The following is a 27,616-nucleotide window of genomic DNA, read 5'->3' as shown; positions in this document are numbered from 1 at the left end:
TTATCTATGCCTTTTTAATATGAAGACTAGAAGTGTCCAGAATTTAAGTAACTTAATCACAATCACACAGCTTCTAAATGTTAAAATTGAAACTTGAATTTTGGTTGCCTGACCTCAGAGACCTCAAAGCCCTGACATTCCCTGAAACACCAAAATACAGAGCCAAATACAGTGGCTTGGCACTCAGGATCCCCCTAAAATTCATGGCATTGGATTTGACTCATTCCTTAGTTACAGATACCAATATCAATACACTGTTCAGCCTTTACAACTTTTCATTTTTATGGATATTAAAAATCAAATCCTTTTTTGCTCAATAAACAGCTGTGTGAAGGAAATGACATGGAGAAAGTAGCTAGAAGGGAATGAGATTAAAACAATGGCTCTTGGGGTGGGAATTTTGCCTTCAGGGGACAGTTGAGAGTGTTTGGCAAGTTGACTGTCTCAGTGTGTCGGGCGGGGGATGAGGGAGGAGAGGTGCACCTGACGTCTCTTGGATAGATCCCAAAGATACAGCTAAACATCCTGTAGTATACGTCACGACAATAAAGAATTGAATTATCTGACCCCAAATGTCAATTGTGCAGAGGTTGAAAACTGACTTAAAGCCTCTGCATGGAACCTTACACATTACTGGATTCTTTTTGTCTCATTTGCTTTGATTTGAATTTCTGTTGGGTTAAGAGATCAATTACTACCAGTATTGCTGCCTTCCAGGATACTGATCTTCTTCTAGAAAAGACATCTTAATTTTTAAAGACCTTCATTCTAGTGATTGGATTTTAAATCAAGTGGAAGTTAAAGAAATGTTCTTTCACATGTTAAAATTGAACATGGTTTATTCCTTACTGCAGACATTTCTTCCTTATTCACTACATGACAAAACCACTTATTGTTTCTCTCAAGACTTCCTGATCCTTCAGACATAAAGGGATGCTTGAGTGCTTCCTTTGAATTGGCAGATTTTTGAGAGTTTATGCAGGACAAGTAATGAAGTTAGAAAGTAATTTAAATCTAAAAAGAACACTATTAATGAAGTTTATGTAGAAGAAAAGTGGCTTGGAAGATACTATTCTTGAGAAAAAATTAGTTTTATCAATGTTTGAAAAGTAAGTACAGATATATAAAATTTACTTTTGCCTTCCAAATACGTATGTGTAATTCCTATCATTGATATATATTGAACTTAACACTTATTTAGTGTCTAGTGTTTATGAAGAGGCAGCAGACCTGTATTTCTTAACATTTTCAAATGGCAAAATACTCAGCAGCAAATAGAGTAGTTAATGTGAATGTTAATATAAATCTATAAATAGAGACACAACTCTTTTTAGGTTGTGATTATCTCAACGTTAATTTAAAAGAAGAGCTTTTCTGTCACTCATTGCTGTTCCTTAAAAGTAAAAAAAAAAAAAAATCTCTTGCTGCTGTATGGATGTTATCACAGCATGAAAATTTAGACAGTTCTGCTTTATTTGAGAAGGAATCAGTAAACTCAGCTGCAGCTTCTGATAGTTTGGGGACTCCTGGACTTCTGGGCTATTCTTGGTTTATAGAGTCTTCCCCTCCCTCTAACTCCACCCCCCTAACACACATACACAGGTGCATGTGCTACCTCCCCCCCCCCACCTCCTCTAGCATATTGATCGCAACTTCTGCTTTCTGCCCTGTGTCACAAACCTTCCTTGAGGCGAGGAAGCACAAAGAGGCTGGCTGCCGCCTTCTTGGAATTTGAGGAGAGGACGGAATAGTGGAAGTACATGACAAGGTTATATCTGAATGACATCCTGCCGTAGATGTTTACTGGTATAATAGAATTGCTCACATTTTATATTTGTTTTCCCCCATGGATACAGTGAGCTCTATCTTGATGCCATCCAGTCATTGTGTAATACCCTAAACATGCACAGGGAAACCATCTGTGTCTATTACAAAAACAAAACAAAACAACAACAACAAAAAAACAATGAGCCAGTGATGCCAAGGTGTGAGATAACTGCCTTGATAGACTTTAAGGTTGATCCTTCAGGCTCCCTAAGACGGCCACCCAGACATTAGTGTATATATAGGGGTGATGCAGCCTTCTGGAACTGAGTGGAGAAAATGATGGTCATCTTTGAAAGTTGGTGATCTCAGAAGACCTGCTGAATGCCTGAGGGAAAGTGCTGAGAGAATCCGGCCAGGATGTGTTCCTCACCATTCCATTTTAGGCAGGAAGCCGGCTGGAGGAAAGACTCTCATTTAGGGATAATGGCTCAAGAGTAGACTGTCCAGGAAATCAAAAACATCCAACTACTAGGCCATTGAGGTACTGTGGCGCCACCGTACTTACCTCTGGCTGTTGTCCGAAATTGAAGACTTGAAGCTGGCCAAGACTGTCAACTTTTAGCTGCCCCTGTGATGCCCTGGGGTTTCGGTGGTCATTCAGGTTGCCTGGCTGGTGACTAGCCCACTTTCTTCAGGGAATCCTGTATATAGTGAATAAGATCCCTCTATTAAAGCATCTGAGGATATAAAAAAAAAAAAAAAAAACTACTAGAGGATTGCTGGGCACGGAATGTCAAGTGCCATAGTTTTATTAATTTTTTGTTATGCTTCTTGAACCTGTTATACCCCCTCCCCCGCTTCCCTCCATGGGGACTGAGAACCAGCCTGCCTTTCCATCTGTTGGGATGGAGCTAAAACATATGTGTCTTGAGATGAAGTACGTGGAGTGGAAGTCAACCAAGATGTAATTGGATGTTTGGGGGTGAGAACTCACTGAGTGGCAGACTGATGGGTGCATGTACCAGAAGTAAGTGACCGATTCAGAATGAGTCAAGCCTACCTGGGTGTAAGACATGGTGAGCCCTCAAACACGGGTCCCAAAGGTGGACAAGGAGGCTGAGCAGAAACCACCGAGTCAGGGCAAGGAGAGAAGATGATGACTTGGCCACCAAGCCTATGTTCACCAATGAGTCTCGGCACAGATGTTCTGTAGGCAAATCTTCCTGAGTCCCAATGCCAGAGGCTGTTGCTTTCAGGATGTTAGAGTAGGCAGGAAGGATATTCAGAGGGTGGCTTGGCACTCAGGATCCAGGCAGGTGGCAAGACTTGTATCAAGAGGCATGACTTGACTTTAGTAAAAGACCCAGATTCAAGGACTGTTAGGCAGTGCCTCACGTGAGAGGAAGTGTAGTGGGTGGATTGGAAAAGGAAGAGAGCTCTCAGGCAGAGGTCAGAAAAACACAATATGGGGTAGGGGAATGCTGCCATTGCCACTTCAGTGGTAAAGGCCACCTGGGTCACCTTCGCATCAGCTTTCATGGTCTAGTTGGCCATGAAGAATCGTGGGCCTCTGTGACATGCCAGTCACTGGGCCTGAGCACCTCATATCTGGGCCTGGAAATCTAACTTAATTCCAGGCTCTGGCTCCCATCAGAAATGAAGGGCCGGGTGCTTGGATTGGAGGCTTTTGGGAGATGTTTACCTTTTTTTGGAGACTTGAAATAGACTAATTCTAAAGGTGAATTATTGATATGAGGTGTTAAGGAAGGCGGAATCTGGAAGTGGGGTCACTCTGTTTGTGAGTGGAGGCAAGATGCCCCACGAGAGAAGATTGTGATCACGACATGACACATAGCTCTTTCTTGCAGGAGTTGGTAGGCTTCTGGTTTTTTTTTTTTTTTTTTAAGACACATCTGTATTGAGATCCCTAGTGATGATCAAATGGAACATGTGACTCTGTGCACAGGACAATTCCCTGAAGCATGTCCTCTTTTGTAAATGCATTGTGCTTTTTCAGAGAGCCTTTTATAACTATTCCACATCGCATCGATTGCTTCCTTTTAAAAAATTCTGTAATGCAGCTGGAAAAATGTAATGGAGCATTTAAACAGTTCTTGCTTAATAGTGTCTAATTGTTTCAGATATGTAACTCTTGTGTTTCTAGAAGGTTGGTAGATAGAACTGTCCTGTTGCTTTTGGTTTTCCTCAGGAGAGACCTAATAATACAGTGGTAGTCTAAACACGTGATCAAACATCTTTGCCTTTTGATCAGTTCCCTGCAGAATTCTAGACGTTGCCTAGACACACTTCCTTGAGTGGCATCGTATTCAGAAAAGAGTAGATTGGAAACCTATGGACTAAAAGTCTAGTCCTAATTCTGTGTATGACTTGAACAAAGGATGAGTACTAGATTATTCATCTGTAAGATAAAAACATGCCATAAACGGTGGTCACAATTGCTCATGTATGAAACAAACCTTGTTCAGGTATCCAGGTAGAGTGAAATGAGAGGTAACCAGACTTTGTTTATAGTCCCAATTTGACTAATGTCATGTAATAAACACAGCAATTCAATTACATGAAAAATATATTATGAATCAAAATAGAAGGATTTTCCTAAATATTACCAACATAAGGGGTTTATTTAGGAGTTTATCATGTTCACATCTACTTTTCCAGAAAACCAGCGAAAGAGTAAGCTATGTGGCTGTCCTGTGCAATGTGAAAAAGATATACCTGCATTTGTCTTCTAGGATCTATTAATTTAATAGTTTGCAGCATTTTACCATCAGTATCTTTAGTAATTTCAGCTAATTAGAAGTATCTGGGAGTGTTATTATTGAGCTAAAGAATGTCTGACCCTATAATTCATTGAATTATTTTTCTAATAATGACTTCAAATTTATTTGAATGATGGTTATTAAATGGAATGATTTTAGAATTACAGGAATTTTAAAACAAGTCTTTGTTGACTATGAGTCAATTTAGATTTTAGAATTACAGGAATTTTAAAACAAGTCATTACAGGACATTTTATTTTATTTTATTATTTTTTTTAATTTTTATTCATTTATGATAGTCACAGAGAGAGAAAGAGAGGGAGGCAGAGACACAGGCAGAGGGAGAAGCAGGCTCCATGCACCAGGAGCCTGATGTGGGATTCGATCCTGGGTCTCCAGGATCACGCCCTGGGCCAAAGGCAGGTGCCAAACCGCTGCACCACCCAGGGATCCCTACAGGACATTTTAAAACAAGTCTTTGTTGACTATGAGGCATGGAATTGTTTTTATTTTCATTTTTAAAATGGTAAATAATGCAATAAAGATGATTTAAAAAATGAAAAGCAAACAACTAAACTAACTTATCTGCTCAGTCTTTTTCTTTCCTCTTTTCTATAGATGTAGTAATATGAAGCAGTGAAGGAATGCTTCTCATACTAATTTTTATTTCTTCTTTTTTTCACTTGGCTAAGTTTTTGACTCATTATCTCATGGAAGAAAAACTTTGAATTCAGCTTGAACTCTGATATCATTTCATATGGCCTGAGGTTTTTAGAGGATGTTCTCTTTCTGTTGTCAAGTTTGTTGATGATGGTGCTGATGATGATATTTTGGTGTCATAAAAGTTATGATTAAATGCTCATTTGAATTTTTGTCTCATCAAGAATGGCATGTTTTTATGTTTCTGTAATTTTTCATCTCAAGTTAAGAGTGAGGTATCTTTTCCAGTGATTATACATGGATTAGGGAACTAAGGTATTTTAGATTTTTTCCTTGGAATTTATATATATTTTTCCAAATTACCACAATTCAGATGTACATGTGTATGAATGCAGCATACATCTATATTGTTAAGAAAAAATAAAATTTACTTTCTTTCCTAAAGCCTCTAAAATCGATGAAAGAAAATATGGTATTGGAGATTCATGAATAAAGATTGTGCTCATTCTAACGATCGACCTATGAGATTCTAAATGAGATTTCTTATCTCTGCTCAGTTTTATAATTATTGCAGCCAAGAGATGACACTAGCATTGTTTTTCTTTTGTAACAGAGCATCTCACAGGCCCCAAGCTATCACACATGTAGCTAGTATGTAGGGTTATGCAACACTCCATCCTTAAAATCTATTTAAGTGTACTGTTTAACATGGAGATTGAGACATCCTGGGAAGTGGAGGTGACTTCTGTCCACAGTTGGAGTTTGGATATGTACAAACATATCCATCCTACGGACCGTGGTTGTGAGGTACTATGAAAAATCAAGATTGCAGACAGGGGGACTTTCTCTGTAAAGAATGAAGTCTGACGTAGCAGTGTGGTATAGCTTTGTGTGACCACAGGTACAATGAGCCAGACAGGTGTGTTTGAACAAGAAAAAACATCTTATGTTTTCTGAGTATGGGTCCAAACAAATCTTCTTAACCATAGCACAGTGGAAGGAAGTGTTTGCCTTTCAGGGGGTGCTTGTGGCATGGGATTGGTTGACAGCAGAGACCCTCACTTTGGTGGATACAGATAGGCCAATCAAGCCATTGAAGCCAAGGATGGAGTTCTTTTTCTTTTTTGTTTTTAGGTTTTATTTATTTATTCATGAGAGATGAGAGAGAGAGAGAGAGAGAGAGAGAGAGAGGCAGGCAGAGACACAGTCAGAGGGAGAAGGAGGCTCCATGCAGGGAGCCTGACATGAGACTCGACTCGATCCCCGGACTCCAGGATCATGCCCTGGGTGGAAGACATGAGCCACTCAGGGATCCTCAGGGATGGAGTTCTGATTTGGGTAGAAGAGCATAACGATAGTGCCAGTATTTTTACCTGAATAGTGATGGAAGCCCATCAGGGACAAGGGTCTTTGCATCAGTGATTCTCTGGTATTGTGTCTGGAGGAGAATGATCAAAACTTATAGTCCGTTCAAATTAGTTGGGCAGAGACAGGCTTATGCTAGAGTCTTGAATCTGACCTCTGGAGAGGCATGTGGACATAGGTAGACTTGTTGCTTTATGATAAGAAGGATTTCAGGTGTTCACAGTCAAACCTCTTTGGTGTCAAAATTGGCATTCAAATATCTGATACAAGTGTAGACCCAATGACATCAAGAGTTATTTAACTTATACATGCTCAGCATGTGTCACTGTCTTCCTATTTTAATGTTTAAAGCTGAGTCATCAGGTTGCAAAGGAAAATTTATAAGCAAAGAAAACAATTGTGCTGTTTCCTTTATGTCAATAATATGTCAATAATAGCAAACACCAGTGAACATTTTACGTTCATTATCTCACTTTATCATCTCTGTAACCTATGAGGAAGGTGTTATTTTATTTTATTTTTTATAAATGAGAAAACCTAAAGCAGAAGGAGCTTAAGTAAGGGATTTCAACTCAGAAAGTATGTGCCTAACCACCAAGTTAAGCTCACTACCCGGAGTACTATGTAACACCAGAAGAGGTTACGTGAATATTAGATGGTATATTCCTTTGAGCTTTAGTAACAAATATACTGTACTTTTTGAATATGTTGAAATAATTGATTAAATCAAGATTTCATATGAATCCCCTGCTCTATAATGCTGGTGCCAAAGTATATTGATACTAGTTGTATGATTGTGTAGTTGGTGGTTTCTGTCAGCTGTGGATTGGTCATTTGATGGAATGAATGTAAGAGCTGAAAACACTGCTTGTGAAAAATCTCTTTTTTTAGAGTTTATGATTTTTCTCTTTGTAGCTGTTGGGAAAATGCCTATGTTATTGCAACATGCTTTAATTAAATGCTACCAAATGAGACCATTTGTGTGTTATATCTAAAATATAGTGAGATAAACTCCATTAATGGTATTGGTATAGCAATTGACAAATGGTTTTGACTTTGTACTACTATCAAAAATCCCATTTTGATAAAAACTTACAAGTTGATTTTGTTATGCAAGGAAAGGCAAAATGATTTAAGCTTGGTAAATAAATCTAAAACAGATGTTGATTATTCTTTCTAAGTAAAGCTAGAGGTATTTCTCTGGTGATGTGTTTTATGACTGTCCTTCACTCTGTCCACCTCAATATTTTAATAACAGAATGAGGGCATTGGAGAAGGAGTAAACGTATTTATAGATCCATTCATTTGCACATTAATTCATATTTACTGAGTACCTTCTATATGTCAGGCCCTATTTTAGGCAACATAAGCTGTGAACAAAATGCAAAAATGTCATTGCCTACATAAATTTTTACATTAAAATGTGAGACAAGTTCTACAAAAAAAAAATCCAAAAATGAACAAACTGTGTAGTACATTAGTATAGGTGCTATGCAAAAGCTGAAAGAAGGCAGTGGGATGGATACTACTAAGGGTCTACAATTTTATGTATAGTTGCCAGGTAAGGTCTCATGGAATAGGTGACATGTGACAAAGACTTGACAGGTGAGGGACTATATTGTGCAGATACATAGGGCAGAGATGTCGACTTTTGAGAGTGAGTCTTTGAAAGGTTTAAATCAGAGGTGTTCTATGACTTGTTTTTTAAAGATCTGATTCTGGTTGACTGGTAAAAAACAGTCAGGGAAACATATGTTGTAGAAGCACAGAGATCCACTGCAATAATTAATTCAGGCAGGGGATGCCTGGGTGGCTCAGTGGTTGAGCGTCTGCCTTCGGCCCAGGGTGTGATCCTGGAGTCTCAGGATCGAGTCCCACATCGGGGTCCCTGCATGGAGCCTGCTTCTCCCTCTGCCTCTGTCTCTGTCTCTCCCTCTGTGTCTTTCATGAATAAATAAAATATTTTGAGAAGAAGTATTACCATTGCTGGTGCACAGAGTAGGTATATGTTTAACATTTTAAGAAATTAAGAATATTAAGAATTTCAAAAAAAAAAGAATATTAAGAATTTCTGGTTTTTCAGAATGCTCTAGTGTTTATTCTTTCACCAGCAATACATGGGATTTCTTTTGCTTCACATTCTCGTAATATGTTTTGTTACTGTCTTAATTTTTACAATTGTAATATGTGTAGGGTAGTATTTAATTGGGGTTTTATTTAGAATTTTCTGAATTCTTTTAATGGAAGAATGAATAGGATTTCTTAATGATTTGGATGTAGTTATGAGAGAAAGAGTAGAGTAAAAGATGACTTGAAGGATTTTTTAACTAAAAGCTGTATTGTCCATTAACTGCAATGGGAATTACTGTACAAGGAGAAGATGAGAGGAAAAGAAGGAATGTGAAAAATCTAGTATAGAATATGTTGATGTTCCTATTAGATAAAGTTGAGTGGAGATGACAAGTAGGAAGTTGGCCATAAGAGTTTAGGTTCAGGGGAGATGCTTATTTAGAAGTCATCAGCATATAGATGACCAAATCCATAGGATTTGGTGCTTTTGTTTATAGAAAACATATAAATGGAAAGGAGATTAATTCTAAGTACTAAACACAAGCGTCCTCCACAATCAGATCTATTAAAAGAAACCAGTAAAGACTGAAGAAGAGATAAAGCAAACGGAGAGGAAGGAGGAAATGTGTGAGTTGTGGCACTCCTAAACTTAAGGAGTCTTCAATAGAAAGGAGTGATGAACTGTACCCCATGTTGCCTAAAGGGATGATCAGTACAACTACGGTATTAGGGGGACAGGAGGTGGTGGCTGGAGAGTGAAATCCTTGAAACTGATGGTATATAGGATTCCATCTATTAGCAAATGGAAGCATATGGGGATGACCACTGGGACAATGGTTCTATTTAGGATGAAGGACAAGATCACAGGAAGAAAGGAGTTTCAGGGGCAGAAAGGCCAGTGTGTTCGCAAGTGTGCTGGAACAAATGATAAATACACAGTTGTAAAAAGTAAAAATTTATATATGTATATATAGTATATGTATATATTTGACAAGCGAGGATAATGGGCAAAATATAGCAACATGCCATTTAATAAGAAAAGGAAATTCTGAATTTGTATTTAGGTCTAATACACTAAATGAGCCAGGGAAATCATTTTACATTGGACCATAAATATAGAATTTAATGAATTTAGTTGCCTTGCACATTTAATAAGGGTTTGCCAGTGGACTTTTTTTGTTTGTTTGTTTATTCAGCATCATGATTAGACTATTACATTTAGCAATCAACAGCATGGGTGCAAAAAAACAAACGAAAAACCACTATGTTAAAACCCTTTGTTGGAATGCTTTCTACTTTCCATAGAACAGCAACTAAAATAACCTGTTCTATAGTTCGTCACACATACAGCCCTTGAGTTTTTTGCCCATACACATGAGTATTGTCTAAAACAGGTCTTCTTTGTAGCAGCCAGGCCCTGCCACCACTGTGCTTGGCTGAGGTCACAGATCTGTTGTATCCTGTAGCTTCCCTGTCACTTCCCTGGCTCTCCTCTCCTGCTAAGTTTTGTTTCCTGGTGGTAATGAAAACCTTCTGCCCCTGCCATAGCTGCTGCTGCTGCTGCTGCTGCTGCTGCTGCTGCTGCTGGAACTGCCATAGCCACCTTGGTTTCATGGTTTGGCAAAGTATTGGCCTCCAGTACCATAGAAGCCAGAGCTTCTGCCTCCAAAATTTCCTCCTTTCAGGAGTCCAACATTTAAAGATTGATTGTTGTAGTTGCCAAAATCATTATAGCTTCTACCTCCGAAGTTGCTTCCATCATTACCAAATCCATTATAGCCTGCCCCACCGCCACCATATCTACCACCATCTCAACTGCCACCAAAACCACCTCACCCACTGGAGTTTCCTCCATGACCAAAGTTGTCATTCCTACCAAAACCACCTCCATGCCTACCACCACTTCCAGAACTGTTTCAACCTCTCTGGCTGGGTGAAGCACTAGCCATCACTTGCTTAAATAGGGCTTTCCTTGCTTCACGGTTGTGGCCATTCACATGATGGTATTTCTGAATGACAGTTGTGTCTACAGTCATGATCATCAAATATTACAAAAGCAAAACCTCTCTTGCCACTGCCATGGTCAATCGTAATATAATCACTCCAATATTCCCATACTGTTCAAAATAATCTCTTCGATGATGTTCTTCAGTGTCTTCTTTAATGCCACCCACAGTTATCTTTGTTTTTTACAGTTAAGTGGGCACCAGGTCTTTGAGAATCTTTTCTTGAGACAACACTCTTTGGTTCTACAACTCTTTCATCCACCTTATGTGGCCTTGTATTCATGACGGCATCCACCCCCTCCACAGTGGCATATGTGAAGGGAGTGAAACTGCCTTTTTGGGGGAAAAAAAAGGTACAAGAAGGGCAGGGGTACTTGGTGTTTGGATCCCTCATTACCACACAGTCCATAAGTGTTCCTCATTGCTCAATATGTCTCAGACTCTCATTCATTGTTTCAAAGCTCAAACCTGTGATGAAGAGCTTCTGCAGCTGTTTAGGCTCTTTGAAGACTCTGACTTAGACATAACGGTGGTGGGAGGGGGGGACTTTAATGATGCTTACTCGGTGATGTCCATGGACAGAAAAGCAGAGGTTTGTCAAGTAGAGTATCAATAATGTTTCCCTCCAAAATTTGGCAGGAACAATTTTCCAGAAACATAATTTGTTTTATTTTGCATTAAATAATAGCATCCTAAATAAGGGAGACAGTTTCATGTTACTAGCATAGATAAGCAATATTAATATACTGTATTCTTTTATATTTTCTACACAGCAAAAAAGAGAGAGACATATTCCCTTGTCAATTCAAAGGACAAGAGACTGGAGTTATGTGAGAATTTCAAACAATATCACATAATCATGGTGTTGCCAAACAGACATTTTCATATTTGTCCCTTCAGAAAAAGAAGTTGAAGAAAAACAATTGAATGGCATTTAATATTCCTCCTTGAGCAATAGTCATGAGAAAATGGAGAGATACCCCTTCTTGACGGCCTTAATTTTTTTTCTACTTTAATGATTCATAGCACTGCTTCATCAGAAATGTAATCCTTTAAAATTTTTGAAAATGAATAAATTGGAGTTAACTTTATGGCGAAGGCTTATATTTTACAGATTCGAAGAAATATTAGATTTCTAATAAGATTCACCGTTATTTAACATAGCAAATTGCCGTTAAAACGATGACATGCCTTCCCTTTTAAGACCCACCCTGATTTCAGAAATGTCAAAATATGAAAAAAGATTAGCTTATATTAATGATATATATACTAATTAAAAACTACAGTCCCTCAAGTTCTTGTTTTTAATAACTGTGTCTTAGGGTACTATGTATTTTCAGCTATCCGAAATTAACATAGAAATACATTGTGGAAAACACCATTTTATTTTTTTTTTACAAAAATGTATTTTTCTACAAAAATCATATTTTTGTTATAGTTAGGGTGGCTGTATGTTTTCCTTAAATCTTTAATACATGTTATCTCTTTCAGATCAGTGACAAAGTTCTTATCAGACTGATATCAGTCTTACAGGCAAAATATCATTCTTGTTGCACAGAGGCCTTTTTTTTTTTCTATTGGTGAGAAATGGAGATGGTACAAAGAGTATGTTAGAACCACGTATCTTTAATACTCCATCTACAGTGCCATCAGCCAGTTTGCATTAAGAAGTCCCTCTGGCTGTGTTGTAAAGTAGTTCCTGCCCTTCTTGTACCTTCTATGCATGGATTTTTGTCAGCACATTCTATCTTTATTATTAAGAGATCTTCCTTGACATTATATTAGACTATCATGGAAGCAGCATGCTTCTGAGATGCCTGTGTAATGTTGATAAATGTGACATGCTGTAACAGGAGGTAATAGTGCGTTATCACAAATAACTGAATTACGGATGTTTTAACTTTAATTCAGGATCCCTTTATGAAGAACTCTAAACACATGGCTGTAAAGATACCACTGAACACTGTTTTTGTGTGAATATCTAGTAGAAAGCTGGATTTGAGCATTAAGTAATTTCAGCGGAGAGTAAGGAAGTAGCACTTCAAGAAGTAGCTGTGAAGCAGATATTCTAAACATCAAGCATGTGGTAACTTGTAAACCTCATGGTTTTCTTTTCTTTTTATTTAAATTCAATTAACCAACATATAGTACATCATTAGTTTCAGATGTAGAGTTCAATAATTTATCAGTTGTGTATAATACCCAGTGCTCATCACGTCACACGCCCTCCTTAAATGCCCATTACCCAGGTACCCCATCTGCCCACCCACTACCACTCCGAGGACCCTCAGTTTGTTTCCTAGAGTTAAGTATCTCTCATGGTTTGTTTCCCTCTCTGATTTTTTTCCCATTCAGTTTTCCGTCCCTTCCTCTATGATCCTCTGTGCTAATTCTTATATTCCAACATGAGTGAAACTATATGATAATTATCTTCCTCTGATTGACTTATTTCACTCAGCATAATACCCTCCAGTTCCATCTATGGCCATGTAAATTGTAAGATTTCATTATTTTTGATGACTAATATTCCTGTGTGTGTGTGTATGTGTGAGTGATATATGCATGTATATATATCTCACATCTCCTTTATCCATGGACATCTGGGCTCCCTCTACAGTTTGGCTACTCTGGATATACAGTGCCAGCAACATGGAGCCACAGCAGTTATAGACCTATGCTTAAAAAGAGGACTAAAAGAAAATGATAAAGACTGTTTAATCTTATTAGTTATTACTTCTTAATTATTGCTTCTTATGACACTGTTTCATTTCTTAAAATGAATAGGTATAGGGACACCTGGGTGGCTCAGCAGTTGAGTGTCTACCTTGGGCTCAGGTCATGATCCTGGGGTCCCAGGATCGAGTCCCACATCGGGCTCCCTGCAGGGAGCCTGTTTCTCCCTCTGCCTGTGACTCTGTCTCTCTCTGTATATCTCTCATGAATAATAAATAAATAAAAATCTTAAAAAAATAAGTAGGTATAAAATGCTTTCTGGGTTTGAACTATTTACTTTTCTAACTCTTTACCTTTCCGTTATAATGTAGGGTGGGAGATTCAGGTGGAGTGAGTCACTTGCTTTTTTCCATAATTGATTTAGAAGTGAATTCAGGTTTGGTTAAGGTAGGAAAACATTTCATAGAGAAATTATCCAAGTTATCCAATTATCCTAGGTGTCATGGAAGGACTAAGGTCAATGTATTTGCATGTCATTGTGAGGCTTACAGAATGAAGTTCAGAAATATTGATTTTTTTTGAAAATTTTCTAAGTAATCTCTACCCATTGTGGGGCTCAAACAACCCCAAGATCAAGAGTACCACACCCCACCGATTGCTCTGATTATACTTTAGTAAAAGTTGAAGTGGTTACTTCTAGGAGATCTGTCTGAGGCATTTGATAGCATGTCTCTCAACACTTCAAATTGCCCAGGGAGCAAGTAGCAGGGAGAATGGTCAGCATCATCCTGCATATTTCATTAGGCAGGAAGACAGAGAGTTGACCTGAACATCTGCCCGTGTTGTACTCTAATCTGATTTTAGTAACATCAGTATAATTCTATATTGACGTCCCGCCCCCCCCTTTTATGTTCCATTGCCATAAAACGCTGCCATTACAGTATGTACTCTGTGCTAAATTCCATTGGATCTCTATATAAAATCCTTAAAACTATCAGGACCACGTTACATACCTTAGGAGGTGTTCTAACTATGAGAATGAGGTTTTATTTCTCCTCAAGATACAGCCCTGAACATAACAGTAGGGAATTTTTTTGTTTGTTTTTCTTTAAGATGAGGTCTTCATAGGGTCAGAGTATTCTCTTTCCTTCTTATTTTTCAGAGGCTTAAACTGAACCCTAGGGATAGGGCATGATGCAATCATAGGAATGGATTCTGTGACAGACAGAAGGTGTAAGCATCTTTCCTTTCATGTCTTTTTCTATGTAACTGATACTCTCATTTATTTATATCCACTCTTAATTAAAAAGAGATGAGATATGACTAAAATAATGTATACATTGCACCAGTATAAAGTGAACAAAGGAAACAGGGAAAAGGGAAACAACAGGACACGAGGGAGCTAAAATGAAACCAAGGGTCAATTAGTAAATTGGAAGGTGTGCTCCGCAACGGAAGTTAGCAGATAGCAGTTTTTAGCTTTAAGATTTTTAGCTTTTAAAGGAAAGAGAAAACAAATTATAAGACTTTAAGTGCTTGTGTTATTAATACTAATTTCTCATGAGGAAAAGAAGAAAAGACCTTTTGTGGTACTCCAACTATAGATCTCTCATTTTCATAGGGGGCCCTGTGATGAGCTTAACATCCTCAACAATATCCCTCCAGTCAATGAAGTACAAATCACTCTAGATATTTTTCTTATTACCTACATTTAATGTGAGCCTGGTAGTGACATACACATGAAGTTCAGTAAAAAGTCATTGTATGAGAGTCTGTAAAAGTGATCTCTAAGGACAAAGTACTATGATTGTCTGATTTTGTATGTAAGTACACAGATTGGAATACCTAGAGCAGAAGTTGTCAAACTTGTCCTACACAGACCAGAGTGAATATTTTCAGTTTTGTGAGTCATATGGCCTCCATCACTTATCATTCAGTGCTAGCATGGTGGCATGAAAGGAGCCAAGATAAAGTGTAAATGGATGAGTGAAGCTGTGTCAAAACTTGCTGTATAAATCAGGCAGTTACCCAGATTTGGATCATGAGCCATATTTTGCCAATTCCTGATAGAAAAATGAATGTCATTTAAACAAAGTTACGTCACCTCTGAATAAGGGCAGGTGAGTGAGTAGAAGCAATAGGAGCAATATTTCCCTCCCCAAATTCCACATCCTGTGTAAGAATAAGTGTTTATCTATATGTAGGATACGGGAAGTGTACTATTAAATAATACGCAGCCAGGATTGGCCAGGTGTAGCTCTTGGCTCTTCTACCTGCTGGATCTGTTAATGTGATCAAATTTCCTCATCTGTCTCTAACTTGATCTCCTTATCAGGAAACTATGCATAATAATTCTTTCCTCACAAGGTTGTTATGAGGCAAAATACATAGCTATTACCTGAATGATTCATATCAATTAATAGATAATAGTTTGGGTCCTGAAGTCTGTGCTAGAAATCTCAAATTGTTGGCCAAAGGACTCTGTCCAACATATAAACATGTTTAATTTGCTCTGAAAAACATGGACTGTTTAAGTATCTGAGATGCTAACATGAAAATATATATATACACACATATATATATTTGGTGACCATATATGAAAATAAGGATTTTAGGGAAAAGATTAAAGGAAAGATCTAGCTGCCTTGGGCCTGTAGCATTGAATTGAAACAATGAGCTGCCCATGTTGGGAGGGCAGCCTCTGGTTTGCATCGCCCCCACCAGCACACCTCGTCTCCCTGGTGCTCAGGCTGAGCTCTGTTGGCATTTATAATCCAACATGTCCTACTTCCTTTGCAGTTCCCAGGGGAAAAAAATCCACCTTGGTACCATGTCTACCTCTTTCTTTTTCTTTTCTGTATCTTGTCCCCTTCATTGTTTGCTGTTGGTTGTTGGTTGTTGTTAAAACTCTAGAGAGTGGTGTCTTAGAGAGCATGTAAGTTGATAAGTTAATAAGGTATCTGTGGTCAAAGAATTAAAAAAAAAGAATTCAATGGTTAAATATGGTTAGGGATGCTGAAAGAAGCAAAGAAACCAGGTGTCTTTCCTGTGGGCATCTCATTATCCTTTAATATATTAATGTGTAGTTTTCATTTTCAAGATAGGAGAGCGCTCTACAGCTTTCCTGAATTGACGTTAACCAAAAAAAAAAAAAAAAAAAAGAAGGAAAGAAAAGAAAAGAAACTGTGTGAGAAACCTGTACTCTGAAAAGTATAAAACATTGATAAAGAAATTGAAGAAGACACAAAGAAATGGAAAGATATTCCATGCTCATGGATTGAAAGAAATATTGTTAAAATGTTTACACTAATAAAAGCAATCTACAGATTAAATGCAATTCCTATCAGAATACCAGCAACATTATTCATAGAACTGGAGCAAATGATCCTAAATTTTGTGTGGAACCACAAGACTGTAAGTAGCCAAAGCAACCTTGAAAAAGAAAAGTAAAACTGAGGTATCACAATTCCAGACTTCAAGTTATACTGAAAGCTATAGTAATAAAATCCAATGGTACTGGCACAAAAATAGACACAGAGATCAATGGGAAAAAAATCTCCATTTATATGGTCAATTAATCTCCAACACAGCAGAAAGAATATCCAGTGACAAAGGCAATCTTTTCAACAAATGGTGTTGGGAAAACTGGACAGCTACATGCAAAAGAATGAAACTGGATCATTTTCTTTCTTTAAAAAAAAAATTCTATTTATTTATTCATGAGACAGAGAGAGAGAGAGAGAGAGAGAGAGATGCAGAGACACAGGCAGAGAGAGAGGCAGGCTCCATGCAGGGAGCCCGAGGTAGGATTCGATCCCAGGTCTCCAAGATCAGGCCCTGGGCTGAAGGTGGTGCTAAACCGCTGAGCCACCTGGGCTGCCCGGATCATTTTCTTTCACCATAATACAAAAATAAACTCAAAATGGATTAAAGACCTAAAGGTGATACGTGAAATCATAAAAATCCTAGAGGAGAAGATAGTAACCTTTTTGACATTGGCTGTAGCTAGCAACTTTTTACTAGTTATATGTCAGGAGGCAAGGAAAACAAGCAAAAATATGCTATTGGGACTTCATCAAAATAAGAAGCTTCTGTACAACAAAGGAAATAATCAAAATTAAAAGGCCACCTACTGAATGGGAGAAGATATTTGCAAATGACATATCTGATAAATAGTTAGTATCAAAAATATATAAAGAACTCATGCAACTTAATACCCAAAACACAAATAACCCATTAAAAATAAGCAGAAGACATGAACAGACATTTCTCCAAAGAAGATATCCAGATGACCAAGTGACACATGAAAAGATGCTCAACGTTACTTATCATCAGAGAAATGCAAGTCAAAACTACAATAAGATACCACCTCACATCCATCAGAATGGCTAAAATCAAAACCACAAGAAACATTAAGTGTTGGCAAGGATGTGGAGAAAAAGGAACCCTCTAGCACTTTGATGGGAATGCAAACTGGTACAGTTTCTGTGGAAGACAGCATGGAGTTTCCTCTAAAAGTAAAAATAGAACTACCCTACGATCCAGTAATCCTAGGACTGAGTACCCTCAAAATACAAAAACACTAATTCAAAGGGATATATGCACCGTTATGTTTATTGCAGTTTTATTTACAGCAGCCGAATTATGGAAGCAGCCCAAGTGTCCATCGATAGATTGAATGGATAAAGAAGTGATAATTATATACATATCTATAATTATATAATTTATTACATAAAATAAATATAACAATTTAATTGTTTTATAATAAATTTAATAATTTAATCATGTTTATGTATCATTACAATAATTATATATGATAAATATGATTATATATGATTTGTTATATAAGGTATATAATTATAGATTTATAAATAGATTATATATAATTTATTTTATATATATATATACACACACACCATTATTCAGCCATAAAAATATATCCATTTGCAATGACATAGACGGAGCTAGAGAGTATAATACTGAATACAATAAGCCAGTCAGAGAAGGACAACTACCATATGATTTCACTCATATGTAGAATTTAAGAAACAAAACAAATAAGCAAAGTTAGAAAAAAAAAAAACAGAGACAAACCAAGAAACCAACTCCTAACTATAGAGAACTGATGGTTACCAGAAAGGAGGTGGGTGGGGGAATGGACAAAATAGTTGATCAGGATTCAGGAGTACAGTTGTTGTGATGAGCATTAGGTGATGTATGGAAGTGTTGAATCACTATATTACACACTTGAAATTAATATAACACGGTATGTAAACTGTAATGGAATTAAAGTTTTTAAAAATGAAAAAAAAAAGGAAACTATCATCCTTTAGTTTTAGTGCTCCATGCAGTTGTGGCTACTTAGCCATTTAGTATTATTCCCATAGAACATGATTTGGGAAACATTCCCATTACCATCCTAAAAATCCCCATAGAATTTGTAATTTTAAGACAGACATTCTAGATATAGGCATGGCAAGTAGTCTATACTGATACTATTTCAGGTAATTGTATTCACCCATTACATCATGATTGAACCTACTTTATAACATTTACTGGATAATAATAGTATCAAGAGTAATGTATATAGCCAAGATTAATTGAATACTTGCAGACAATGGTAAGTACTTTGCTGGATTATTTAATTTAATCCTCACAAAAATCCTCTAAACTGATTTTGTCTTATCCTTATTCTACAAAGGTTGAAAATGAGGCACAGAAAGGCAAAATGATTTGCTAAAGGTCACACAGCTACTAAGTAAGGCAACCAAGATCCTTAGTCCTTACTCTTAGCAGCTGGACACCTGTCTTGGCTAAATGCAGTGACAGTTGGAAGACATCTGACCCAAATTATATCTAAATTAGTGTGATCTTGGACTGTATTTATTTTACTCAATAATTACGTATAAAGATAAATTACCTGCTGAGAATAACTCACTTTTTTATTACAAAACTTTCATAAGAAAAGTGTATGTTCTCTTTCACTTCCTTTTTCTTCTAGGATGTGTATGTAGCAAATGCAGTAGACTCACAGAATTATGGTAAAACTAAAAAAAAAAACGTTCTGAAGCATCACTACTAAAACCACTTCATAGTTTTAAAATGTTATATGATCTGATGAGATTTTTTTTCTAAAGATTGATACCCATGGAATTATTAAGGCACAGATTACTTATACGTGTCTCAGAAGGTACTGATTAGCCCCAAACTGTTCCCTACTTGAAGCAATAAAAAAGGGCCAAGAGAGATCAATAAAATCCACACATAACTTAATGTTTCTAAAATCTCCTCTGCAAAATGATAGTGTTTAATAAAGAAATAGATATGCCTAAGTTCCCTTTGTCTTTGTGTCATCACTGTCCACCCTTTCCTGGAGTTTCGTGTATAATTTTGCCCAAAGTACAAATTTCTAATTTATTAAGGAAAAAAAATATAAGAGTATTGGAAAGATGTTTATTAAGGTCCAAGAATGGTCAATAGGTTAGAAGACATTTGTTATTCAATAGATTGGAGAATAAATACATTAAAAATTATAATAAAATATTAGTTTTAAATGTATAGATGTATACACAAATATAAATATATACATGTTGCATTTCATTGATATCAAGATGCTCTTGTTTTATTACACCATCAATGTAATCGAAGCTTTTAACAGAGAAGATGAACAATGTACCAAACCTGCAATTACAGTTTTTGTAAGACACATTCAGATTTCAGAAACTATAAAAATTTGAATGTATCTTATGGTGGAGTCTGGCTGAGATGGAATTAATGGATTATTAACTAATCTAATGTGGGAGTTGGTAGAATGAGCGAGAAGGAGAAATTAATTGAGATTGGTTCCAGGTGACTGGCATAAGGGTAGGGGTTGGTGTACATGGGAAGCAAATTGAGATGTAGCATGATGTGAAGTTTATTTAAGGTCTTAATCAGTGTCAAGTTCAAAGCCTTGTTGAATTAGTTGGGGGTTACCTTTAGATGGGTCACCCTCTAATCATGCCTTATTTGTCCCTCTGATGTATTTACAGGTACTGAAGATGGATGGGCATCATTAGGTATCTCTTATTATATTGCCCCACAAATATCTTAACCGTGAGTTTTTCAGAGTAATATTTTTTTTTCCATTCATGTCTACAGGGTGATATCCATTTGGAGAATTCATGACCATGCCTAAATGTTCATATTAGTCCATTAAATCAAAACATGATTTTCTTCCTGAAATTTTTTAAATAACATATATTTTTCTGGTTCTGAAAATGATTCATGGTAATTGAAATCAATTTGGAAAATGTTGGTATAAAATAGATGACTTAAGGTCACTTATAGTTGTACATCTACCTATAACTAATTAATTTGAAATGTTTCTTTTTTATTTATGATTTTTTTCACATAAAACTGAGATTGTGTGGTATAATATTTTTTGCTATTTAAAATGGACATTGTAAACAAGTCATTTTAAAAATGATTAGTCTGGATAGATAAGTCAATGTTTCACAAAACTTAGACTCATGTTCATCCATGTTACTAGACTGACTTCAAAGAGGAGGGTTCTATAACCTATAATTTTAACGAAAATCTATTGCCTTGCAAAACTTAGCAAGAGGAAAGCAGATATAATTACCATACCTCTAACATTTCATTGTATTTTGTAATGTTACAATACCATGAGCTCAGGTGGCTCCATATATTTGGAAATTGGACAAATTAAATTGGACACATTACAACTGATAATAACACTCCAAAATTCTGTATCATTTCTGGAAAAAAATAGTGATTCTCTGTAATTTCAAATTCTCAGAAATATACATAAACACGTTTTCTATACAATTTCTGGTTCTTAAATTCAATAAGAATATTCCTAATTGATAAGACTCTTCAAGTCATAAGCCTCTGCCTTTGTTTGAAGAAATTTCCATAATGTCATAATTCATTCTCTTTCCAAAAGGATCAGATATCCACATTGATGTTTAAAAATAATAGGAGAATTGCATAGAATGTTTAAAAATGAATCTAAGTAAAGTGATTTATAGTACATATCACTGGGCCCATGATTTGATTTGATTTATTTTTTAAATTCAATTAACCAAAATATAGTAAATTACTTGTTTCAGATGTAGAGTTCAATAATCTATCAGTTGTGTATAACACCCAGTGATTTTAAGCTCCATTTTAATAATAAGTGTTAGGTAACCTATTTCAAAATAAGCTTTTTTTTTTTTTTTTTTTTTTTTTAGCTTGGCCATTAGTGGTGCTGGGCAAAATAATGGGTGCCCAATGAGTGTATGACTATTTGGCAGAAGGCTGCTATGGCAGGCCCCCAGAAGGTAAAGGAAGAAATACAGAGCTTGGGAGGGTTTGAAACTCGGAAGGCTCTTAGGGTAACGTGGTAACAATGGTGAGAGAGAAGATTACTGAAAAAGAAGTAGGGATAATCAAAAAGGAGATGGAAAGAAGTTCCAATATGTTAAAGATTAGCTAATTCTTGTTTTTCTTAAAATATATTTTTAAAAATTACTCTTTTGTGATTTTTCTTTTTCCTGATATTATGCCCTAGATAGACTATGTAAATCAAGAGATTTTTGCATGGATCTTTACTTTTCACATTTATAGCAAAATCTAAGACTGTCATTTCAGAGATTATCTATCAGTCATCAAGCAACGTATGAGGAAAAACTATCTCCGATCGCTGAGGTTGGACAGTGACACATTAAAGGGAGTAGCTTCTCATTTTCTGGTAATGACTTTGTGGTCCTAGCTATGCTATAATTAAAAGTTGACCTGTGGATAACGTACTACCCAATAGCAGGGGCTGAGTTCTTTAGCCTGTGTTGTCCTATCCTGAATATAGCCGATGACTTAAAAACACTCAAAACTGCGACAAGATGCCATTGCATTTTAAGACAAAATTGATTGCCTAATCAATGTTAAGAGATGTTGAGAGAGAGAAATCTAAGACTTGACTTTGGATTATTGGATTGTCTAGTTGTTCTCATGATGCAGGATACTGATTCATCAATATCACTGACCACTTAGGATAAGCTGTCACAGCCCTCCATGTGCATTACTTTATTACACCTTTCGCATTTGGAGGATGCAGCTATTGATGTGGCCATACTTGCTTGGCCTGAAAGTGTACACAGTGTATTGGATTTTTTTTAAATAATGGAATCGATTAATCTCATTTTTATTTATTTCTAATTCCAAGAAGGATGGATTTAATAAAAATATTACACTGGAATAGGAGCTTTATTTTTGTATATAGTTGGGAGAGAAAAGATTTTATAGCATCTCCATTTATCAGTCAGTATGTGCAACTTAATTGTCCTTAGTTCAGGAGTTACCTCAACAAATCATTTATTTTTAATATCATTTTTAAAGATTATATCAGTTAGTGCATGTCCTGTTACAAAGCAGTATTAATAGAAAACTGTTAATGGAAACTTGAATCATCTAAAGTATCCAGAATTTCAAAATGATACATCTATTATTTACTAAGAATAATAGTCCTGCAGTTTAATATAGTTACTTTTCTTTTTTTGGTTTGCAATTGTAATATTCAGCCTGTTACTTTGTACAGTAGAAGAGGAGACAAATGTTAACTAAGCCAGGAATGTAGATTTTCTTTCTTTTTTTCTTTTTTTTTTTTTCAAAGATGCCTTTTGTTCAGTTCTCTGCATAGGCTCATTTCTTGCCTTGTTAACCATAACAAAAGACAGAAATGAAATATTTTTTAGTTTGATGTCTTTGTATAAGTTTTTTTTCTTCTTCAATTTGTTTATACATCACTGTATGATTTAGTAAACATTGTTCTTCCAAGTCAAGATAAGCAGGTGATCTTGTCACCTGCAATAACACGGATAGACCTAGAGGGTATTCTGCTAAGGGAAAGAAGTCCGACGGAGAAACACAAATACCATATGATTTCACTTATACGTGGAACCTAAAAAATAAAAACAAAGGAATAAACAAAAACAAAACAGACTCATAGATACAGAGAACAATAATCTGGTGGTTGCCAAAGGAGAAGAGGATAGGGAGAGAGCAAGACAGGGAGAGAACATCCAATATAAATAATACAGGGTGCTGTAATATGCAGCATGGGGAATGCAGTTAATAATATTATAACAGGGCAGCCCGGGTGGCTCAGCGGTTTAGCGCTGCCTTCAGCCCAGAGCATGATCCTGGAGACCCAGGATCAAGTCCCACATCGGGCTCCCTGCAGGGAGCCTGCTTCTCCCCCTGCCTGTGTCTCTGCCTCTCTCTCTCATGAATAAATTAAAATCTATAAAAAAAAAAATAAATAAATAATATTATAACTTTGGTGACAGATGGTAGCTAGATTTATCATGGTGATCACTGCATAATATATATAAATGTGAATCGCTATGTTTGTTGTACATGTAAAACTAGTATGTCAACTATGCTTCAATTAAAAAAGAACATAGGTGATACTTGCTTTGGAAGTCTTCTAAAGGTGGAGGTTGATGGGTCTGGGTCTTTTTTTAATTTTTTTTAAGTTTTATTCATTTATTCATGAGACAGAGAGAGAGGCAGAGACACAGGTAGAGGGAGAAGCAGGCTCCACACAGGGAGCCTGACTTGGGTCTTGATCCCCAGTCTCCAGGATCAGGCCCTAGGCTGAAGGCGGCGCTAAAATTCTGAGCCACCCGGGCTGCCTGGGTTTGGGTCTTTTTATAGTTGTCTACAGTTGGTTGTTCTCTGCAATGTTGCTCCTTTTCTTCTCTGTAATTCCATCCTAAATAGAGCTAATATGGAGTCAGTTTCTACCCTATTCAGGTAACAGGTAATAGGTACCTTGTATCTATTCCATTGTGTTCCTAGAACATTCTTTTTCATTTAGAATGATCTTTGAGACTAGGATTTTCTACTTATTTGAACATCATCAATAGTTAAGTCGTTCCATGTTTTAACCATAATAACGTTCTGCTAGATTGTCAGTTCTATATTCAATATTTTTATTTTTATTTATTTATTTTATTTATTTATTTTTTAAAGATTTTATTTATTTATTCATCAGAGACACAGAGAGGCACAGACATAGGCAGAGGGAGAAGCAGGCCTCATGCGGGGAGCCTGATGTGGGACTCGATCTTGGGCTGAAGGTGGCGCTAGACCATGCTGCCCCCATATATTCAATATTTTTAAACATCAGTGGCTGTATAGTATATAGAAAAACGTCCTTTTAATAAAGAGATAAATTACATACAACAGTATATTTGGTTATCTTATAAAGGTTTTATAACAGTGTTTTGTGATTGAGTCACAACTGAATTCTTGGTGTGTGTATGTGTGCATGCGCACGTTTCCAAGTACACACTGTGTATGGATTATTTCATTTTGCCTACATGATAGCATTACCTACAGTGGCCCTTCTTTGTTTCACTTTATTTTCTTCTATAAATCTCAAATTACTCTTTAATATGTGTTTATGAGCTATCCATTTTTTATTCCCTCCATATTTTAAGAAGGCAAACACAGTTAAGTCAAGATGACTAATGGGTTGGTGGGGAGAAGTTTGGGCTGATAAAAACTACATAGGGAACAAACGATTTCCCTTTAGAGTTATCCTTTTAAAATAGCCAGTTATTACGAATAAAAAGGCAGCATTGTTAAACATTTCTTTTAATTAAATTTTACAATATATTTGCCATTCTAACTTCCAAGTCTCGTGTTCCCTATGGCAGGCCTCAGTAGGCATTCATAATATGAGAGAATATTTGAGTTCTGGAACCTTTTATAGGAAGGTAGGAATCTTATTTTATATACTTTAAAGTATTAGATACGGTTTTTGCCGAAACAAAAGACAATCAATCATTAGCAAATGTCAGTTTTCATCTTCTTCTGGGAACATCTTTCCCCCTTCTTACTCTCGTCTGATAGTTTTCTAGTCCATTCTGGTTCTTACTTATTCAAAAGTAAGAACATGTTTTCTTGACTTTTCTTTTTTTTTTCCAAATTTCAGCTATCTCTTCCTCTGTCTACCCACTTTCCTGGCCAACTTGGTTCTTGCCTCACTGAGAAAATTGAGACTACCACAAAGTTCCACAAGTCATCGTATTTAACACCTACCTGAGATTAAACTGAATCTACTTTTGATGAATTGTTAATGCTTTTACAGAAGGCTGCACCCTCTAAATGTTTTTTAGAACCTACCTTCCTTACTCAAGAATACTGGTCTAGCGATTATTACAATAGACGAGTGCATTATGATGCTATGTTATTTCTTAAAAATCAGTATCTATTTACTGTGAAGGATGATTTAAGATATGTTTTCAAGTTAAAGAAATATATATGTTATATATATGGAAAAGGATGTATGTCATATAGCGAAATTATACATTACATGTTATAGACATTCTTTAAGTAGGGATGTGAGAAATATTCAAACGTGGCTTCAAGAAGGTAAGACTTGAACTGAAAATTTTGGATGGAGAGATTTGGATATATGGAGAAAGAATCAAAGCAGCCATTCCAGACAAGAGACACAATATGAGGACGCATGCAAAAGTGCCGATGACATGGTATATAATCAGGGTTCAGAAAGGAAGCCTGAGTAACTACAGTAGAGCTTCATGAAAGAGTTCAGAAAGGGATATGGTGGCAAAGGAAGCTTGGATGCTGCTTCGTGATGCCCTTGAATTCCAGGATACATTCAACAGAGATGGTATAGAACATGGAAATATCTAGTGGTGAATTTTGCATTTCTTGAGCTGAGATTTTATAGTAGGGTATGCTTAGACTCATGTTTCTTTTGATTTTCTGTTTAGTATCTTCCAAACTGAGTTCATGTGTCATACTTCAGGATTGAGGAAAAAATACACATCTTGGTGGCATTGAGGACACATAACTGGTGAACAGGAGTATAGAGGCCTGAACACATCAAAGTTCTGCTCCTTCATTGAGACATACGAAGAACAGATTAGGTCGGCGTAGGAGGTTTTCCCAGTGAACAGATCCAGGGTTCCAGTTGAGTTTACATTTCAGCCTACCTGAGCTTCGGGGTCCCAGGATGAGACAGCAGACCCCATGAGCAGGGACTTGGCCTTTTAAGAGAGGAGATTGATGTTGGCCATTTCATGTGATGACAGAGCAAAGACCTGAAAGTCATTTTTCACCGAACAAACCATGTCCCTTACCTCCCCTTCACTGAATCTGTCATTAGTACACTAAGCTCATAGCCTAGAACATTGATGTCTACTAGAAGTTTTTCTGATGATGAGAATGGTCCATGGTATTTGTGGGTATTGAGCCCTTGAAATGTGGCTAATACACATTTTTTTAAAATATAAATCTAAATTGTTACCCATGGCTGTTGGGTATGGAATGGTATAAAGCAACTAGAGAACCAAACTTGAGTATTTCATGAGCATGTATCTTGTGCCTGACCTAATTTAAGAACTTTACATGTATGGACTCACTTAATCCCCATAGGAATCAGCACCAGTAGGCATTATTCTTTTTGCCATTATAGGACTGAGGGAACAGGGGCAGAGAGGTTTGGCACAGGGAGGAAATGACAAAGGTAGAATTTAAACCCAGGCGGTACATGCACATAGCTTCAACAACTGTGTTGCTTCATCTTTAAGTCCTTCATTGGTCTTGCTCTTCCTTTCTTGCTCACACTCACTCATTTGTGTATGCTATTACCATTGGCGATGCCGGAGACTGTTTTATGCATAAAATATGTTAGCCATTCCTGTTGAGGCTTGGTATGCTCCCTTACCACTGCCCCTGAAATAGCCTAAGTTCATTTAATGTGTGAATTACCAAATGGTTTCCTGATCATCATACGTGTCCCCCAAAGCAGTGCTTCTGAAACTTGGGTGTGCACCAGAATCACAAGGAATACTTAGCTGCTTGTTTCTAATACAGGTCTAGGGTGGGGCCTGAGAATTTGCATTTTTAACAAATTTCCTGGTGATGCTGATACTATTTTGCTGGACTGGTGGCCACACTTTGGAGACACCTGCTTTAAACCAAGTTTTATTTTATTTTATATTTATATTATATTTATTTATTCATGAGAGACACAGGCAGAGACCCAGGCAGAGGGAAAAGCAGGCTCCCTACGGGGAGCCCAATGTGGGACTCAATCCCGGAACTCCCAGATCACGCCCTGAGCCCAAGGCAGACAGATGCTCAAACACTGAGCCACCCAGGTGTCCCACCTAAACCAAGATTTAAATGTGCTGCTGGGTTAATTAACTTTAAAATAGAATTGTTAATACTTCTCGGATTCCTTCAGTGAAAGACATAATCCTTCATGGTCAT

The 27,616-nt window shown here is 36.7% G+C and overlaps 1 protein-coding gene across 5 annotated transcripts in view; it reads left to right on the top strand.

Moving 5' to 3' along the window:
• Positions 1 to 27,616, top strand: part of NKAIN2 (sodium/potassium transporting ATPase interacting 2) — a 953,766-nt gene that overhangs the window by 292,181 nt on the left and 633,969 nt on the right. For 3 of the 5 annotated variants that reach the window (XM_072765070.1, XM_072765069.1, XM_072765071.1), the window contains exon 2: positions 20,353 to 20,416. The exons of the other annotated variants lie outside the window; for them this stretch is intronic. In XM_072765070.1, the coding sequence (XP_072621171.1) occupies positions 20,366 to 20,416 (51 nt within the window). In that variant the 5' untranslated portion in view covers positions 20,353 to 20,365. The remainder of the gene's footprint in view (positions 1 to 20,352; positions 20,417 to 27,616) is intronic. 5 annotated transcript variants of the gene reach the window in all.

The sequence above is a fragment of the Vulpes vulpes genome, chromosome 1 (genome assembly GCF_048418805.1).
Source record: "Vulpes vulpes isolate BD-2025 chromosome 1, VulVul3, whole genome shotgun sequence".
In the NCBI taxonomy this organism is placed as follows: Eukaryota; Metazoa; Chordata; class Mammalia; order Carnivora; family Canidae; genus Vulpes; species Vulpes vulpes.
The sequence above is the reverse complement of the archived record's forward strand: the minus strand, read 5'-3'. Positions and strand labels throughout refer to the sequence as shown.